This window comes from Camelus ferus, chromosome 11 (assembly GCF_009834535.1).
Source record: "Camelus ferus isolate YT-003-E chromosome 11, BCGSAC_Cfer_1.0, whole genome shotgun sequence".
NCBI lineage: Eukaryota > Metazoa > Chordata > Mammalia > Artiodactyla > Camelidae > Camelus > Camelus ferus.
Window position 1 is genome coordinate 12,785,213 of NC_045706.1, and position 19,002 is coordinate 12,804,214.

The window sequence follows — 19,002 nt, forward strand, 5'->3', positions numbered from 1 at the left end:
ACGTTTATAAATGTTGGTATATATGAAATATTTACATACCATACATATGTTTGTATGTATATACCATGTGTGTATACATATATAAAGGACTTTAGTTTGGGGGTCTAAATAGTTTCATATTACAGGTGAGAAAACTGAAGCCTGGAGAAGGAAACGCTTGCTTGGAATCAGTCTCTCAGCAGCTAAACTCGCGCTATATCTTGTTTCCCCTCCCCCTCGATCTGTATGTTCCTTATCCTCTGTAAATCTTATCGTCATCCTTCATTCCTCTGCTTCCATCGCCCCCATACTCAATCCAACAGCAGGTCCTGCCAGCTCGACCTTCTAAGTATGTCCTGAGTCCACCCACTTCTCCCTGCTGTCATTGCCAGCAGCGTGCTGGCGCATTTCCCCAGCAGCACCAAATGGTGGAGCAGGGCAGCATAGGTAGCTGAGAGCACTGCCTTTAGTCACATGGAAAACAGAAGTAACCATCACTGCTGTTATTCATACTTCACAGGGCACTTTTGTGGATAAACGAGGACATATCTATATGTGCATAAACAAAGAACACTGTGAAACATTATGAATACGGAGGCGCACACACAAGCTTCCACAGTTTTGGTTACATGCAAAGGGCATGTACACTCCTCTTATGCCCCTGAGTGTTTTCTCCAGTTCTTTGATGGAACATCTTACTTTCTGAACCGTGATAGGTCATCATGAGCCTGCCTTATCCTTGCCAGATGGAAACCCATTGAAGGCAGAAGTCTGAGTCATCTTCACATCCACAGCCTGGGGCCCCGCAGGGACAGAGCATGCGCTCTGCTGAGTGGGTGTTGAGTGAACCTTTATTCAGAATAAGCCAGTGCTGTTGCTGCTGTCTCCATTCCACCATTGTGCCTTTCTTCATACCCGTGTAGGTGGAAGGACCCCCTTCTCTCACACGTCCGTCCTTTCCATCCTTTAATGCCCGTGGAGTCCCACACCTTCAGAGAAGTCCCACTCCACAGTCCAGCTTGCATTCCGGCCATCGCTTTCTTTCTTTCCAATTCCTTCCCTGTTTGCAGCTGGAGCCACAAAATTCAGCCTTTAGGGATGTTGTGACTCATTTGATGTTTTAATGGAAGACTGGAAGTATCTCGGGCTGGGGCCATGATGTCTCAGTCTCCCATCTGTAACCCACTGGCCTCGAAATTCCTTGAGAACAGGGGCTTGGTCTGTCTTGTTCACTGTTGCATCCCCAGCATCAGTACGTTACCTGTCAGAACAGACACTCAGTAAATGTTTGCTGAATTAATGAATGGATTTTACACATAATAAGTGCTCAATAAGCACTTAAGCATGCTTGGCCAAAATAGTCCAATAACACACCTTATTACTTCTTCATAGCACTTACCACTGTCTGGAATTATCTAGTCGGTTAACGAGTTCACACGTTCCTTGTCTGTTGCCACTTTCTCTCTAGCCCATTGGGAGCTTATAGTCTAACAGACAAGGCCCTTGTTTGCCTTTTTCACTGCTGTGTCTCTATATACTTAGACTGTCTGGCAATTAGTAGGTGCTCAGTAAATGAATGAATGAAAAAAAAAATCATAGTACACTGTTATGGGCTGAATTCTGTCTGTTTCCCCACCCCGCCCAATTCACATGTTGAAGCCCTAATGCCTAATGTGACTGTATTTGGAGATAAGGCCTTCAGGGAGGTAACTGAGGTTAAATGAGGTGCTGAGAGTAGAGCTCTAATCCAATAGGGCTGGTGTCCTTATACGAAGAGGAAGAGACACCACTTGAGCACAGAGTAAAGGCCACATGAGGACATAGCGAGAAAGTGGCTATCAGTCAGGAAGAAAGGTCTCACCAGAAACCAAACTTGACAGCACCTTGATCTCGGATGTTCAGTCTACAGAACTGGGAGAAAATAAATTTCTGTGGTTTAAGCCGCAGTATTTTGTTACGGCAGCCCTTGTAGACTAAAATATACACAATTACTAACCGGTGGGCTGGCCTTGGACAAGGCACTTAACCTCTGTGTGCCTTACTTTCTTTACCAGTAAAATGGAACTAGTAATAGTTCCTGCCTCGCAGAGCTGTGATGGAAGTTAAATGAGTTAATATATTTAAGGCCTGTAGGGTGCTGTAACAGTGTGAGCTGTCTGAGTTAGTGATAGCAGTCTCGATCGATTTAGTGAATGACAGGGATCATGCACAATTTTAGAAGTCCCAAGTAGGACATCTGGAAAGAAAATATGACTTGGAGGCCCTAGACAAGCAGGCAGATGCAAAGAGGCAGAGGAGGAAAAGATATTCTGGGGGAGACAGGAGGGGAGGCTGTGTGATGAGTCCAGAGCAGCAAACAGGGTAGCCTGGCCCGGGCAGAGAGTCTGTGGAGGAGAGTTCCATTTCTATTTGCTCAAAAATATGGGTGTTTCAAAGCAGAGAAGAAGCCGGCTGACATTCTGACCATGTTTTGCATCAGCGGTGATTCTGTTGTTTACCGGCCTTCTCAGGTTTGTCAAGAGGCCCTGCTGGCCTGCCCTTCGCCAGCTGTCACTTCTCTCCCTTCTTGGCTCCGTGCTCTTTCCTACTCAGCACACTCTGCTTCTCCTGTTCTCCTCTAAACACCCACCCGAGTGAATGTCCTGGTGCAGGAGGACGTCCGTCCCAAGTCAGCCATTCCCTCCTTCTCTGGCATGCAAAGATTTGCTCTGTAAAGAGAATTTAACTAGAATGTTTAATTCACTGTCGTGTAAGTTGATCGGTATAGACAGCTGGAATCCTTTTTGGTTTGGTTTTATTGTCTTTAACCCTCAGAACCGAGGCAGGGTTGGGGACTGAACCTTTGGGTCACTCATTGCCTTTATCTTTCTTCTCTGCTCTTCTCCAAGAGCTGAAGGACTGGCCTTTGCATCCACGGACACATGCCCATGTTCTCTCACTGCTCCTCAACTGGCAGGGTAGATACCACCCTACAGGCTCTGCCACAAGCTCTCTGGGTACAGGAGAGGGAATGCAGACCTTGGAGTGAAAACATAGACTGGTCTCCTGACTCTGTTTCTGCTTCCTCTGGACTTGTCACTCTGGGAACCCTGAGCCTCAGTGTTCTCACCTGGGCACAGACAGTGGGGAGGACGGACGTGAACACTCTTGGAGACTCGTAACACACCAGGTAGATGTGGTTGTTCTTATTGTTTCCACCAGCTGCCTGTCATCTGTTCTCTCCCCTTCCCTGGCCTTGTGGTGGCTGGATCTCTGAACTAGGGAGGAAGAAGAGGGAGGGGCCCAGTTGGCCTCAGGGCCATTCCCCCCACGTAAGGCTTTCCTGCTTGCTATTTGGATAGCCCAGTGACTCTGCCTTGAAGCAAGCAGTCTCTGCCTAAGGACCCAACTCCCCTAGGCTTACAGGTGGAACTAAGGAGTCTGGGAATGGTAGAGCTGGGATTACCGCTCTCCTTGGACCACCGATCCTGCCTTGCTCCTCCTTCAGCAAAAAAGAAAATGAAGGTTAGATGGAGTGGGGTCTTGCCTGGGATCACTCAGATTTTTAGTAAACTAATTATCTTCTCTTTAACCCCAAACACATTCTCCTGAGACGTGGTATTCCTCTGAGCCACTGAGATTTCAAGCCATTGAAGAATGAAAGGCAGGTTGAGTGAGTGACTCTTTCTGATTGAGGTCAAAAATCAGGACGAGTGGAATGCAGAACCCTGGGGATTCTGATATGGTCAACCAGAACGCTCTGATGTGCATTTTCATCTGATTGCCTCCAAATAACTTCACCAAGAGTAGCAACAACTCCCTTTTATGAAAAACGGGGCAAAATGTAAAACCAGGTTAAATAATTGGTCCAGATTAAGAATGCAGTGGGAGAAGGCGCTGCAGAATTTCAAAACTGTGAGTATTTTAAAGCATTTGTATATTGGGCAGCAGCTACCAAATATTTGAAAGGGCGTAGGGGGTGGGGGCAGGGTTGAGTGTCTTGCTTTGCACCAGATATTTGGCCACTGGCTGGTGTAGGGCATTGGGTCGGTGTCTGCTCCCCACACCTCTTGATGAGACCCTTTCTGCAGAGACAGAGCTTGGTTGGCCCAGGAGTCAGCCTTCCTCCTCCTTCCATGTACCTGGGCCTCAGACAAGGTCTCAGAGAAAGAACCTTAGGAGAAGGGACCACAGCCCGCCACAGCCGCTCAGGCTGCCTGCAGAAGGAGAGCGTCCACGGTGTTACGACTTGGTCTTCTGTTGGTGTTGTCGTGGCAGTGGCAGAACGTTGCCATAAACAGCCTCCGAGGATATCAAATGCCACCGTCACACCTCCGTTATTTAATCTCTCACAAAAGCTGTTCACGGTTCCGGGTACTCCTCTTCAAGAACATTACACCTTAATTTTATTAGCTTTTTTCAGAGAACTCAAACAGATTACAGAGGCTCAATTTTCCCTACCAGAAGTCATGCTGCTTTAATTAGTTAATATTTGTAAAGCGCGTTTGAAGAGGGAAAGTGCTGTAAAAGTACTAAGTAGTAAGTAGTATTAGGAGTTACTCAGCACATTTTAATATAACATCTCCTGGTTATAAATGTCATCCCTTCCATCTCATTGGGGGTGTGTTAGTTCTGACCATTACATAATTCATTCCATGGAGAGTGTTTCTGTCTCCTTTTGGGGTCACATTGGGCGCCCTGGCCGGTTACAGCCATCTGTAGCCCTGGGACCACAGTTCTCCCCTTCTGTTGTAGCTGAGAGTCTTGGCAACAAACTCTTATTCTCTTAGAACAAACATTCCTCAAAAGTAGCTAATAGTTTTCTCATGTTCTTTTCTTCTTTTCACAAATACAAATGTGTGCCCTCCACGTACCAGTGACTCCCTCCCTTTGGCTCCACTTTTCTTGTCCAGGCTAACGGTTTTGCTGAGTGACCTTGGACGAGTCAGCTCATCTTTCTGCTTTCCTTGATCCCTTTGGCTGTGTTGCAGGGACCTAACACAAAACATCTGGGGAAAAACTATGCTCATACGCGGTTGCATATTCTTGTGTTAATGCTCTCACCTCTGCCAGCTCTAAGTGGTGAATGAAGGAAAGTCCACGTTGCCCCCTCTGTTTCCACACTAGTATAATTTTGCTTTTCAAACATACGGTCATCTCTCCCTTATCACAAAGGAATACAGTGTGACGCATATGTAATTTTTCTTAGTTTATTGTATATTAAAATGTTCCTTGAAGGTTTTATGTGCTTCCCTGCTTTCTTAAACAAAAATGCAATTTAATCTTTTGAGGGTCATTTCCCTGAATATCCATTGTCACATTGCATTCTTAATGCTTTCACGCCCTCAAGAGCACTTGAGGTTATAAGTACTTGTGTCCCAGGAAAGTCACCCCAGATTGTAACATTTTTCAAGTTACTTGGTTTGTTTTCTATTTCTCTCTCCAAGCAGTACTTTCCCTTCCCATTTGCTGCCTCTTATCTTATGCAGGCTATGAAATGGGTAAGTTAGGTTGTTAGAATTAGGTCTAAAATAAGAGTAAATAGGCTTTGAATGAGGGACTGAGAAGGTCTCCTATAAGCCAAGAACCCAGGTTGTAATTTACAGATTCTTTGACACAGACATTTTCACTACTCGATGGTCTTGTCTTCATCCTCCAGTTGTGGCTCTCTTCTAGATGGGGTGAGGTTTATAAAATAAGTGACTTCTGGGCAAGCATTCCTGCACACTGAAATAAAAACACTTTATGGCTCTGATACAGGGAGTTCTTAGAGACTTGCATAGAGTAGGTTGTCAGTACCTGCTTGTTGAATAAATGGCTCCAGCAGCTTTTCAGGCAGTAAGAAATTTTAGAAAATGATGGGTTTAAAGACACTTTGAACACAAATGTACTCCTGTTAGAAAGATACAAATTTATAAGCCAGATTTCCTGGAAATCCTCAAAGTTCTCTGTGACCCAGAAAATATTGTAATAAAATCAACCTTTCTTTTCATTCTCCCAGAATGCTTCACCTGGAGAATTTCACTGCCAGCAACCACCTGTTGTCATTTTTCTTTTACCACTCGAAGGGCAAATGTGTCTCTGACTTCCTAAAGTGAGAGCAGAACATATTCATTTGCATCTTTGTTTTTCAAAAAGAGAAACTAATTCAGAGCTCTGTACCCTAAGGTACATCCCAGTGAGGTGGCCCCATTCAGTTTTCAAGAAGTGATGAAGATCTTGGCAAAGACCATGTTCATCCCATTTCCAGCTCTAACAGTTATTCTCTATGGTCTTAAGAGTGACACACTATGTCTTTTTATTAGCCCAGCCTACACTGTGTAATGTCTGAAATAGACAAATTACAAAATTAAACTTATTTATATATAAAAATATATATATAATTCTACTATATATATATTCCACTATATAGTTCATTGGTCAAGATCATGAATTTGGATATAGGTTGGTCCTGGGTTTGAATCCAAGCTGTATCACTTCCTAGCTGTGAGACCAAAGACAAGTTGCTTAACCTCTCTGAGCCTCAATTTCTCATCTGAAATACGGGTGTTTCAGTTACCTATTGCTGCAAAACAAACCCACCCAGAACACAGTGGTTTAAAACAATAGCAACCATATATTTTTTTCAAGATTCTGCTTTTTGGATAGGGCTCAGCATGGATGGCTCATACCTGCCTCACATGATATTGTCAGGATCCCTTATAAGGTTACATTCAGCTGGAAGTTCAGCTGGGCTGCAACGTCCAAGGTGGCCTCACTCACATGACTGGAAGTTGGTGCTATCAGCTGGGGTACTTCAATTTTCCATGTGGCCTCTCTTCCTCTGGTAGTCTAGATTGGCTTCTTTATAGCAGGACAGCTGGATTCCAAGAAAGCAAAACCAGAAGCTACCTGGGTTCATTAAGACCTAGCCCCAGAACTGGCACGGAAGCATTTCCACCTCATTCTGTTGATCAAAGCATGTCATGAAACCAGCCACAGTTAGTGAAGGGGAAATAGGCGCCATCTCTTGATGGAAGGAATGGCAAAGAATTTATGACCATTAATTTTTGAGGAGGAGGTAGCTGGGTTTGTTTATTTATTTTTGGAGGAGGTGCTGGGGGTTGAACCCAGGACCTTGTACATGCTGAGCAGCACTCTGCCACTTGAGCTATCCCCTCCCCCATGACCATTTTCAATCCAACACAATGGGTACACATAATTGTCCTTTTCTCGAAGGGCTGTTAGAAGAGTTAAATGAGATTAGAGCAGTTAGTAAGTCCTTAATAAATGCTCATTGTTTGTTACTGTTATACAGTGTTGAATCAGTATAAAGCCAATCAGCTTTGCCATTTACTATCTGGACCTTTCAGTTACTCTGTCTGGCTCTTGGTTCCTTCTTGCTATCTCTGGTTCTGTCTAACAAGTGCTAGCCCTGTGGGAGATGCTCGAAGAAAGGTAGTAACAGTAAATGTTTACTGACAGTGTTGGCGATGCGACAAGCACTAGTCTAAGCACTTTACTTTGGTTACAAACAGCCCAGTAGGTACTAGGGCTAACCTTATTGTGCAGATAAGGCTACTGAGTCACAGAGAAGCCAAATAACCACCCTAAAGCCACACAGCTTTAGTAAGTAGGGGAGCTGATAGAGGAACATAGAAGTCAGACAGGCTGGCTGACCCCAGAACCCTATTGGTTTATTATACCACTCTAAGGCCCCTTCCAACTCAAAAATTGTATGCTGCGTCTATGTACAAAATATAGAGAGCAGTTGAAAGAACTTAATTTTTTTGTTATAAAATACAAACTTGAGAAATGGAGTTGGCAGTGGGATCATTCGCTTGAAATGTGGTCAGAATAATTCAGAATTTAGCTCTCCACACGTTGACTAATACTCTACCCTCAGGTAAAATGTGGAAGAAATATCTGGATGTAAGGCTGTATTTTTCACTTTGGATATTCAGCACCAGTTCTTAATTCAGTTGCTTCTCCAGTGCCCTGACTGGAGGAAATGGAGATAATGACAATTAGATGATACTGAACTTAGCACCATCAACTTTGATTGGGATGACAGTCTCAGTACACATGCTAGGGATTCTTGTTTTTAATTAGTCATTATTATCAGATGCTTGATTCGCTATTACAGAAACTTAATTTCTGGTTGTATCATCTTCTCTGGTGCACTTCTTTTTAAAATGATGTCACAGACATTAAGTTTTGCTGTCCCCAAGCCACCCTTAATCTAAAATGATCTCAGATTTTCTGCATGTCTTCCCCTCCTACATCTTTATGAAATAAAATATGAAGATGGAAAAGGGAAGCCATGTGCAATACTTCTGATCCTGCTTTCTGCTGCTGTGACAAGGTGGAAGCAGGAAATATGAAAAGCACCAGCAAGGCTCAGATTGTGATTCAGTTAATTTATCTGGCATCATTTCATCAATTCCAGAGAGAGACTTCACTTTATTCAGGTTCTGGGAAGACTGGGTGGTGGTGGGCGTGCAGCTTTAAGCCAGGAGACCAGGATTGTAACACAGGTGCCCCCACTAACTAGTTGTCTAATCCTTAACAAGTCACTTTGTCTTTGCAGGCTCATTTTCCTCATCTGTCAAGTCAGATGAAGGTTAAGGAATAGTCGATCTCTAAAAATCCTTCCAGCTCTACAGTTCTATTCTGGGTCTGTCTGCACCTGCAGACAGTGATGTGGGGGGCAGGCAGGGCACTGGGGAGGAAGATACATTTAGTCAAGAGAATAAAACACTTTTACCTGGTGCAGCCCTGTGTCCTCATGTGTTATGAGGTAGGCTTGTCTCAGATTATCCAAATAATTGACTGGATTCTCTCCTTTCTTTGCCAGTGGACACACAGCTTTAGTTTTTCTGGGAGTAGCAGCTGCTTCTCTGAAATTTCCATCCCAGGGCTTCTGTCTCCACTGGGTCCTCTCAGAAGCCTGTCATAGTTTTTCTGGATAGATTCCCATAGAATTTTAATCGAGTCACATAAAAAAAAGTACTACACATAATAAAAGGCAAACCCAGGTTATGGGTTGACTGTTTCTTTATTGAATTGACTTCAAGGGCTTGGAACCTAGGAGGGCATCATTTGTGCTACCAGCTCAGAGCCATGGCTAGGGAACTCATGCCAATGAGTTCCCTTACTTAAGGGTCTGTGCTTGAAGCTATAGGGAAAAGTCCTGCCACAGGTCCTGACACCTCCAGACTCTTGGTAACTAGCTGCTTAATTAAATTGATTGTTTTCCCATAATATCCCATTTTCTTCTTATCCCCAGTAAGTATTTGCATTTCCAGTAAGGGGAGGGGGCGGGCTGGGGTAGGGGGCAGTCCCTGCCCTCAGGAAACTCAGCTAACTTAAGCTAACTTTAAAAGATGTAGTTCTCCAACTTTGACTTGTGGAAAGTTCCCCTGGGGAGGCAGCTAGAAATGCGCATTCCTGGACCCTGCTCTCAGAAATTCATTCAGTCGGTTTGGAGCCAATAAAACTGCAGTTTATTCAGCCCAGGGCAGCTTGATACAGGAAGGTGAGAGACTACTAAGAAATGCTCATGGCTAGAAATAAGCAGCATTGTTAGAAATGGGAACTTTACTTTTGGATTTGTATTTCATGTTGTCTGGAAAAAAATTCATGAAAACTGATGCCTAATACTCAGGGTTCCTGGAATTAACATTAACATCATTGCTCTCTATCTCTTTTATACACATTACAATCACTGGCAGATTCCAAAAACTTAAAGCAGACATATTACTACCTCCCTGAAGGAGAGGTTAAAAAAATCAAATGCACGGGTAAGTGACTGCTCAATAAATAGTTGCCACTTAGAACAAAATACGTCATTGTTTACCCCTACGAGAGCGGGGAGGGGCAAGGATGCCTGAGGCCCAACTTCAGGTCGGATTTGGCCACCGTAGGGAGAATCCTCTAGCGCCGGGGAAATGTGGCGGGGCCACCACCCTGGGACGCTCACCCGGGCATGCTTGCTGCGGGCAGCAGTTAATTCCTTGGACAGTTCCCCATCCTCGACCTAAAATAAGAGGTGGTAGGTTGGGCATTTTTATTTTTAAAGACTTCTGTCTGGGCCTTCCACCTGGCGCGGTATGTTTCAGCATGGGTTTCAGAGAGCGGCGGCGCTGGGTGCGGCCTGAGATCTGGGACTCTCCGCGGTCCGGAGGTCTCCGGAGTGGGTAAGGAGGCCCCAAGGGACCCGGAGCAGTTGGGATGGGGGCGGAGGGAGGGCCTGGCCCCAGCCATCTGTCGTAGGGTTTAAGGCCCCATTTCCTAGGTGGTGGGGAAGGCCTGGTGGGCCGGGATTTAGGGCACCACGGTCTCCCCGCCCGCGGAGGCCCCCAAAATTGCCTCTGGTTGAGCTCTGCAGGTAAACAAGGGCCCCATACCCAGCCCGAATCCCCGTCAGGAGGACCCGAATCCCAGGTACCCGCACTGGCTGTGTGGTAATGGGAGCCAAGACCCCGCGGTGGCGCCCCACATTGGCTCGGCCCGCGAGGGAGTGAAGCCCTCGGGGCCTCGAAACGCCAACCTGGGCGTTTGAACATTGAGGCAAAGTCGGAGACTTGGCTGGATTCTGTCTAAAGTCCACTATACATCTTCAAGACCGGACGGCCACAAAGACACCCCCCCACCCCTGTCGACCGGCCCCGGCAGAGCCAGGAATCAAAGGCACTTTCCACCCAGAGGCCCAGTTGGCGTCGGGTTTGGAGGGCTGCGCCCGCGGAGGAGGACTGACGGGCCACCCATCTGCCGGGGACCCGGGATACCCGCCCTGCAGAGACTAGCTCAGGACAACCGAGCGCCCGCGCGCGCGCACCGTCCCCCCCCCCCCCCAACGTGCGCACACACAACCCCCAACCAATGAAATAAAGTAAAAACCTAAGGTCTGCCTCCGGGGCCAGAGACACCCGCCGGAACCGGACCAAGCGTTGGTTCTCCCAGCGAACTAGGGGGTGGGGGGAGGAAGGGAAAGGGGGAGAGTGCGAAGGACGCGGCTCAGGCCCCCTTCATCATCACCACCCCCGACACTTGCTGGGGTCCGGCTGGTCGACGGCGGCGGCGGGATGGTGGGGCGGCCCGAGCGCATCTTGCTGCCAGCCGGAGCCCCTCGGAGCCCACCGCACACACTTGTAACCCCTCCCCTCCCCTCCCCCTCGCCCACCGGCTCGCTGCGACCCCCGCCCTCAGCCCCCTCCCTTTCCCCGCCCGCCTCCGCCCCCATTCTTGGAATTGTGTGGAAAAATTCTCAGCCAAACCTCCCACCTCTCCTCTCCCCCAACCTCACTCCCTTTAAAAAACCCCCTTTCCTCCCCGGCCCCTGCACTCTTTGTGAATGAGGGCAGGGAACACGGCCCTTCCCCCGCCCAGGAGCCACGCCAGACCGCCGCACTCAGAGGACTGTTTGTTAATAGTCCAATTAGATAATTGCCATCTTTCACTCCTTTTGCTCCGCATTTCCCATAAAGGAATGAATGGGGAGAGCGGCGTGGAGAGGGCTTCTGCCCCGGCAAGGTGACGAGAAGGGCTGGAGCATGCTCCTTGCACAAGGCCATGCGCTTGAATTGAATCATTGTGGCCTAATCAATGCTCTTATTGGATTACTGGCTGTTGCTTTTCTCAAAGATATTGTAGCAGAGACAATGAAATAGCTAGGGGAAAACTTTTTTTTTTTTTTTGAAGCAGATCTCACAGTTGAGATTTTCTCGGCTCTCTCTCCCTCTCCCCCCTTCTCTCCTGCTGGACTCTCTGAGTACAAAGCTGCCCTTTGAATGGGCTGCCTCAGGGCTGCTGGAGGTGCAGGCATGAAAAAATCCAACTGGAACTAAATGAAGAGAGGTGGCAGTTTAAGATGGCTGTCGGCGTCGAGGTGTGTTAAGAAGGAGCTGTTTGGGACGAAAGCTTGGCTTTTTAGAGTGTGGAGGAGATACTTTTTGGGAAAACTTTTTCTCCTCCCTCCCTTTCTTTTTTTCCCCCTAGAGGCAACTGCTTTCTTCTGCTGCAGGGTGTGTAAGGGTTTTTGTTTTGTTTTGTTTTTTTCCCTCCCCCCTCCACCCTCATTCAGCTCTATCTGTGGAGTGTGGAGAAAACCCCTCTAGCCGGTATGTGAACAGGAGGGTCAAAGGCAAAGGGAAAGTTAATAATGCCTGCTAATGGTACTAACAATTCAGGATGAATCTTGTCAAAAGTTTTTCTGGAAGTGTGGGTCTTTGATTGTGTGTTTCCTGAAAGCAAGACCAATCATTTCCGTTTATTCACTGGCTAAACCCCTACTTGATTGGGGACAAGGACAGAAACCATCCATTACGATCTGATATATTATCCAAACAATTTAGTGTATTCATGAGGTAACCGAAACGTGGGGGCTGCGAAATTACCCGTAATCAATTGCAACAGCGAGTGTGCGTCCCCCCGGGTGTCGGACAACTGCAACTCGCGGTCTCAGTAATAGGCGGGAGCCGCAGCAATTCGGAGTTGCGCTGCTCGCTACCTGATCGCCAGGCTGGGGACACTGGACGTGCTCAGAGGACGCGGGCGCTGACGAGGCGGCCTCGCCGCTGCTCCACCGGGATCCTGGACCAGACCCGCCGCCTCTCGGCGAGCGCGCCACTCGGCGGTCGCAGCTGACCCGCCCGCGGCCGCCGCAGCCGCCCCGCGGAGGACATTCATTCCGGCCGCTTGCCTCTCTCTGGGCCGGGCGTAGGGGCTGCATTGTAGGGGTTTTGTCCCCCTCTGCCTTTTTTTTTTCTTTTCTCCTTTTTTTTTTTTTTGTTTTTTGTTTTTTGGGGTTTTTGTTGTTGTTGTTGTTGTTGCTCTTGCCTCTCCTATGTTTGGGAAAACAGACAAAATGGACGTTCGGTGCCACTCGGACGCAGAGGCTGCCCGGGTCTCGAAGAACGCGCACAAGGAGAGCCGGGAGAGCAAGGGCGCGGAGGGGAACCTCCCTGCTGCCTACCTCAAGGAGCCGCAGGGCGCCTTCTCCGCGTCGGGCGCAGCGGAAGATTGTAACAAAAGTAAATCCAATTCCACAGCCGACCCGGATTACTGCCGCCGGATCCTGGTCCGAGGTAGGAATGGGGCAGGGCTGCGGGGAGCGTTCTTTAGGGGCGACTCCGAGGCTTGAGCTCCGCGCCGCCGCCAACCCTGGCCGCCGGGGACGGTCTGCGGGCTGGGACTTAAGAGAAAGTTGCTGGCCCTCCCCGCCCTGGTTCCGGCCGGCCGCTGGGGACTCCCACCTGGGGCGCGCTCTCTCCGGGAGCCTGGATCCCTCCTAGCCTCGAGGGGCCCCGCCGGCTCGGCTGCTGAGGGAGCCGAGGGTCTGTGCGGGCCGGCTCAGGCTCCAGGCTGCGGCCTCCCACCCGGGAAAGGAGCAGGAAACTCTGGAGGATGAGTTCGCGTTCTGCTGGTCGGAGGACCTGCCCGAAACCCTCCCGCAGGCTCCCGCACGCTGGCGAGTTGAGCGCGGCGCTGGAGAACAGCCGCGGACTGCGGGCTGCGGGCTACAGCCCGGCCAGTGGCGCGCTGGGCCGAGGGGCCCGGCGCCGCGCTCCGGGCTGGCGGGCGCCTCTGGGAGAAGGAGCTGGGCTGGGTTGCCGGGCCGCGAATGTCGCCTTAGTGCTGGGCTCGGCCTCGCTCTGCTGCGCCGTGTGCGCTCGGCTCGGGCGGCGGCGGTGGTGAGGCCCGGCCTCGGCCCGGCGCCGCCCCCGCCAGCAGATCGCCAGGCCCCGCAGGCTCCGACTCCGTCCCTCCTCCTTTCGCCGCCTGGGCTCGGGAGAGGAGACCCCAGGGTGGGGGTGGGGACCGCCGGAGAGCGGTCTGGTCAACACGCTCCAGAGCTGGGGCAGGCAGGTCCTGGGTTGGTAAGTGCAGGCACCCTCAGGTTACAGGGGACCCAGTCTACGCAGCCGAGGCCCCCAGGCAAAAGGAACGTTAGACGATTTGAAATTGATTGTTTTCCCTTCCTTGTCCGAAAGGCTCTACAAAGGCCAAGCCCGATTTCCCCTCCCATCAGATATGTGGAGTTAGTACCCTCACCCACCAAACACACAGCTTCCTTGCTCCCCAGCTGTAGCTGCACCCCACCCACCCACCTCCGGACTGCAGGCTGCTAGTGATTATGTCCCATAAGCCAACTCCTGCCAGGGGAGGTGGTGGGAGACAGGAGGGTGATGGTGCCTGACATCTCCCCTTCCCCAGATGCCAAGGGGTCCATCCGAGAGATCATCCTGCCCAAGGGCCTGGACCTGGATCGGCCCAAGAGGACGCGCACGTCCTTCACTGCGGAGCAGCTCTACAGGCTGGAGATGGAGTTCCAGCGCTGCCAATACGTGGTGGGCCGCGAGAGGACGGAGCTTGCGCGGCAGCTCAACCTCTCCGAGACCCAGGTACCCGTCGGCCCACACAGCTCGGCACTAGCCTCCTTTCCCATCACCCCCAGCCAGCTCTTCCACATCACCTAGCTTGGCTCTGGACAGAGCCTCCCAGAGGAGGTAGAGGAGATAGAGAGGATGGGGAAGAAAGGCCTAATGCTTTCTCCCCTTCCTAAGCCATCCTTTCCCCCTTCACCCCCGAATCTTCCAGGGCCCATGAGACCCCAAATCCTGTCCTTTTGGATTTCTTTTTGGACCCCAAGTCTTGAGAATTCCCTGCTTGCCTCTGCTTTTGGAGGAACTGATGTTTGTCCCTGTTTTGGCCACCCCATTTTGGCCAGATTTCCAGGCACCACCCCCTCTGGAGACCCCAGCCTTAAACAGCACCCAGGCCCACTGAGCAAAAATGGGGCTAGGGCCAAAGCCGCCTGTTCCAGCGCTGTGGGTGACAATTTGGGATTAGAGAGGTGCATATTCCACAGATCTGCCTTTGCAGACCAGGCTGCCCTCCATGGCCTTGAGCTAGACCCAGCCCCATTCCCAGTCCTGAGCACCTAGGAGGCTCTGCCTTCAGTGCCAGTGATGTGTGAGTTATGGGATGGGACGCAGATTTTGGGCCTTGGGAGCCAGCACTGACAAATGTGCTTTAGATCTTCTCCTTTACCTGAAATCCATATGATGCTGCTTGGGTTGGCCTTGTGGACTCTGGGCCCAGGGGCACTTTAGGGCCTGAGAGCTTTGCATTGTGGAGGTAATTTAGGGCCTGCCCAGGGCATAGCACCAGTTTGGCCTAGGTAAGGCATATTCCTTTCTGAGGACCAGTCCCTTTCCCTGTGCCCAGCTCCAAAGTGGTTGGGGGGCATTTTAGGTATGGGATCTGGGCAGAAAGCTGAGAACCAAGGACAAAACATATTGGATGTTCATTTTGAGTTTGAGTTGGCATGGTAGCTTTTCCCTATTCTCTCTGCTACCACCCTTCTTAGTTTACAGAATCTAGACAGGATAACCTTTCCATAGAGCTGCCTAATTCCATTCTGGGCCACCAGCTAGGCCTGAAGAAGGGCAGAGTGAGAAAAGTAGGTAAGAGAGGAGGTTGATCGAGAGCATTTAGTCCACCCCAGTCTACTGTCTTCCTCCCATGACTCCAAAGTTCATGATGGAGAGCAGCAGAGTAAATTAAGGATATCACTCAGACCCTCCCATCCAGCTGGTAGTGAGGAGGTGGGAAAATCTTGGCCTATGAAGTCCATCTTGCACAAATTATTCCTTCTATTGCCATCTTCCCTGCTTGCTGCTAGTTGATGGTCAAGTCTGACACCAGCAAGCAAGAAACAGCCTCTTACAGCCTTCAACAAGAGTGGTGCTGTTGGGACTAAATTCGTGCGGTTTGGGCCAGGGGCCTGGGTCCTGAAAGGCAGGGCAACACTCCACCCCACCCATCCCACTTCCTACTTACCACTTGCCACCCAGCATCCCTTAGGCCTTCCACCTCCTGGAAATGAGGGCCTTTATGCAGCACTGATCCACAAGTTTGGCTGCGCCCACTGAAATCCCTTCTCGTCTTTCTTCCAGTTAGGGTCATGGACATTTTTTATTTGTAACCTGGGCCTGCCTAGGCCTGCTTCCATGACCCGGAAGTGCAGCCTAGCGGAGCTGTGTCCCCTTCTTGGTGGACCTGGCTCCCCACCACTCACCCCACAGCTCCCGGGTCCGATCTCTCTGGCTGGAGTTGGGGAGGGCACCCGGAGCCCTCGTGCCCTAGGTGCCCGCTCCCCCTGACGCCCGTCTCCCTCTGCCCCTCTCTCCCACTATCCCCGCGCCCCGGCGTGCAGGTGAAGGTCTGGTTCCAGAACCGGCGCACGAAGCAGAAGAAGGACCAGGGCAAGGACTCAGAGCTGCGCTCGGTGGTATCTGAGACGGCTGCCACGTGCAGCGTGCTGCGACTGCTGGAGCAGGGCCGCCTGCTGTCGCCGCCCGGCCTACCCGCTCTGCTGCCGCCGTGCGCCACGGGCGCTCTCGGCTCCGCGCTACGCGGGCCCAGTCTGCCGGCCCTGGGCGCGGGCGCCGCCGCGGGCTCGGCCTCCGCCGCCGCTGCCGCCGCCCCGGGTCCCGCGGGCGCCGCGTCCCCTCACCCACCGGCCGTGGGCGGCGCTCCGGGTCCCGGGCCCACCGGGCCAGGGGGACTGCACGCGGGCGCACCGGCCGCCGGCCACGGCCTCTTCAGCCTGCCTGTGCCCTCGCTGCTCGGCTCGGTCGCCAGCCGCCTGTCCTCCGCCCCGTTGACAATGGCGGGTTCGCTGGCCGGGAATTTGCAAGAACTCTCCGCCCGATACCTGAGCTCCTCGGCCTTCGAGCCTTACTCCCGGACCAACAATAAAGAAGGGGCCGAGAAAAAAGCGCTGGACTGATTTTAAGTGTTTCCCTGTATTTATATTTATAGTATCTATTGTGGTGATATTTATGGACACGAGCGTTTGGCGCCGGGGCTCCTGCGCTGGGCTCCCGGCTCCCACGAGGCGTCTGACAGCTCTTCTTCCCCACCAGGCTCTGCTACCAGTATTATCCCATTTGAGTTTTTTTTTTTTTTTTTCTCCCTACCTTTCCTCTGTGTCGTTCTCCTCCCCTCCGCCCCTAACTTCCTTCTGAATCCAGGAGAATCCAAAGAATTGGGGCAAAAGCCTAAGTTAGCGAACCTGATGCCCCCAACCAGTGACGGCTCTGGAGGAAAAAGACTGGTTCTAAGTCCAAAGCACAGAACACCTGCTCCATATTGGGCCACTGCTGCCGTTGATTAGTCTTATGAATATTTGAAAAAGGAAAGCTGCACGCAGACCCCAGCTGAAAAGATTTCGCTAGACCAAAAAGGAGGACGTTCCTTCCTCTCGCCAGAGAAACCAGGGCTTTTTGAAGCCCCTGGGCCCCACTTTGCGGACCTCTCCGGAAAGTCGATGCATATTCAGCTTCCTGGCTGGACAAATCCTGCCGAATTTTCTCCTCTTTAAAGAAACTCCAATCACAACCACCCCTGACCCCAGGAGACAATAAACCAAACATCCTGATAGGCAACGGTGGTAATAAATTTGATCTAACCAGCAATAAAACAAGAGGAACAACTACCACACAAAACCAAATGAAGTGGAACCAGTTTTTAAATATTCATAACAATGGAGTTTGGAAGGCTTAAGAAAATTCAGAATAGAAAATGTATCCCAGGGCAATGCAAAATTAAAGTTCTGGGTGTGATGACTTTAAACAGGAATTTAAAAGGGAAAAAGCAAAAGGAAAGCCCACGCCGCCGATGAAATAAAATTCAGAATCTTTTCTGAGGCTGTTCCAGGAGTTGGCCGACAGCTTCACCCTCCTCCAGGAGAGAGATCAGTGCAGCTCGCGGCAGCTCCCGGACCCGGCGCTTTTCCCCATCGTGTCCTCGACGGGTGACTCCGGGTAGAATTGTTGGGTTTGGAAATGAATCAGTGCCCATTGCCTCCTCTCCCCCACTCCCCGGATTCACAAAGCCCTTCCAGCAAACATGAAGAGCCCGGATTTCAGAATTCTTTGCGGACCAGGAGGCAGGGTGGCGGTAAAGGACAGTAGGGCCGCCGGCCTCCTCTGTCAGTAATCTCTATATTCCGGATCAGTTCCTTGCATGGATAGGAAAGGCAGCCCTCTCCACCCCCTCCTCTAAAAAAGCCCCAGGGTTTCCATGGTTCCAAGACAGAAACCCGAACCGCGATGCCGTCGCGGCCTCACCCCTTACCCGCGCAACAACCACCGTCCCCACAGCCACCGCCACCCGCATTTTAACCAAAACCACAGACCCAGGCGGCGAGGTGTCGCAGTGTCTAGAATGTATTCCTCCATCCGACGCCAGCGCAGAGCATTTAAAAAATAGTAATTTTATTGTAAATTATTTAAGTCGGAAGCTTTTTTCCTTTTTTTTTTTTTAGGCAAATAGTGAAGAAAATAATGATTCAAACGCGGGTAGGTGTCACTGAATCCTGGCTACTAACTTTGTTCTGAATGTTTTGGATATTTGGATGTTTTGTATTTATGTGGTGAGAGTGAAATATATATATCTATGATGATAAATGAGGTGTATTTTTGTCTTGTATTTGAAGGATAAAAAAACACAAAAAAAGAAGAAAAGGAAGAAAGACCCAGCAAGTGATGTCTCAGCGTGGGGACTCCTGGGGCAGAGGGTGGCAGCCCTGGCAGTGCTGGGCCCTACAACTGGTACTGTGAACGCCTGGGATGAGGTCTGAGGAGGATTCCGGTCCCGGGGGACAGAGGTGCCTGGCTAAGATGTTTGTTCCGCGTCCCTGAGTGTCTTACTCTCTGGCCCTCTATTCCAATGCTGTCGGAACTTCAGGTCCTCCCTCTTCGACTTCCCACTTGGTGTTTCTTGTTTTATTTAGAAATTTGTCTCTGCACACCCTAGAGTTCCTAATAACTCTCCCTGCTTCTAGAGTTTTCCAGCCCCATCTCCATGCTGGCAGTATTTTGGATTTGTGCAATCGCAGGACCCTGAACAGGAAAAGGTTTTTCTTTCTTCTGACTTAGAATAAGTCTCTCCACCAGCAAAGAGAAACTTACAAGGAACAAGAGAATAAAGTAGATATTAATTCCTGTGGAGACCTCTCCCCGCTACCCTACACATACACAGTGGCGACAAAGT

At 50.3% G+C, this 19,002-nt stretch overlaps 1 protein-coding gene across 1 annotated transcript; it reads left to right on the forward strand.

Moving 5' to 3' along the window:
- The first annotated feature begins 11,144 nt into the window (after positions 1 to 11,144).
- Positions 11,145 to 18,795, forward strand: VAX1 (ventral anterior homeobox 1). The gene is made up of 3 exons (XM_032490814.1): positions 11,145 to 13,025; positions 14,155 to 14,342; positions 16,160 to 18,795. Exons 1-3 carry the CDS (start codon positions 12,785 to 12,787, stop codon positions 16,733 to 16,735), a joined length of 1,005 nt encoding a protein of 334 aa, XP_032346705.1. The 5' UTR covers positions 11,145 to 12,784; the 3' UTR covers positions 16,736 to 18,795.
- The last annotated feature ends 207 nt before the right edge of the window (positions 18,796 to 19,002 follow it).

Bases quoted from the DNA above. Each gene is read 5' to 3' on its own strand.
- VAX1 (XM_032490814.1), top strand. From the start codon at position 12,785: ATGTTTGGGAAAACAGACAAAATGGACGTTCGGTGCCACTCGGACGCA. The intron at 13,026-14,154 runs GTAGGAATGGGG...CCCCTTCCCCAG, and splicing joins CCGCCGGATCCTGGTCCGAG to ATGCCAAGGGGTCCATCCGA. The intron at 14,343-16,159 runs GTACCCGTCGGC...CCCGGCGTGCAG, and splicing joins TCAACCTCTCCGAGACCCAG to GTGAAGGTCTGGTTCCAGAA.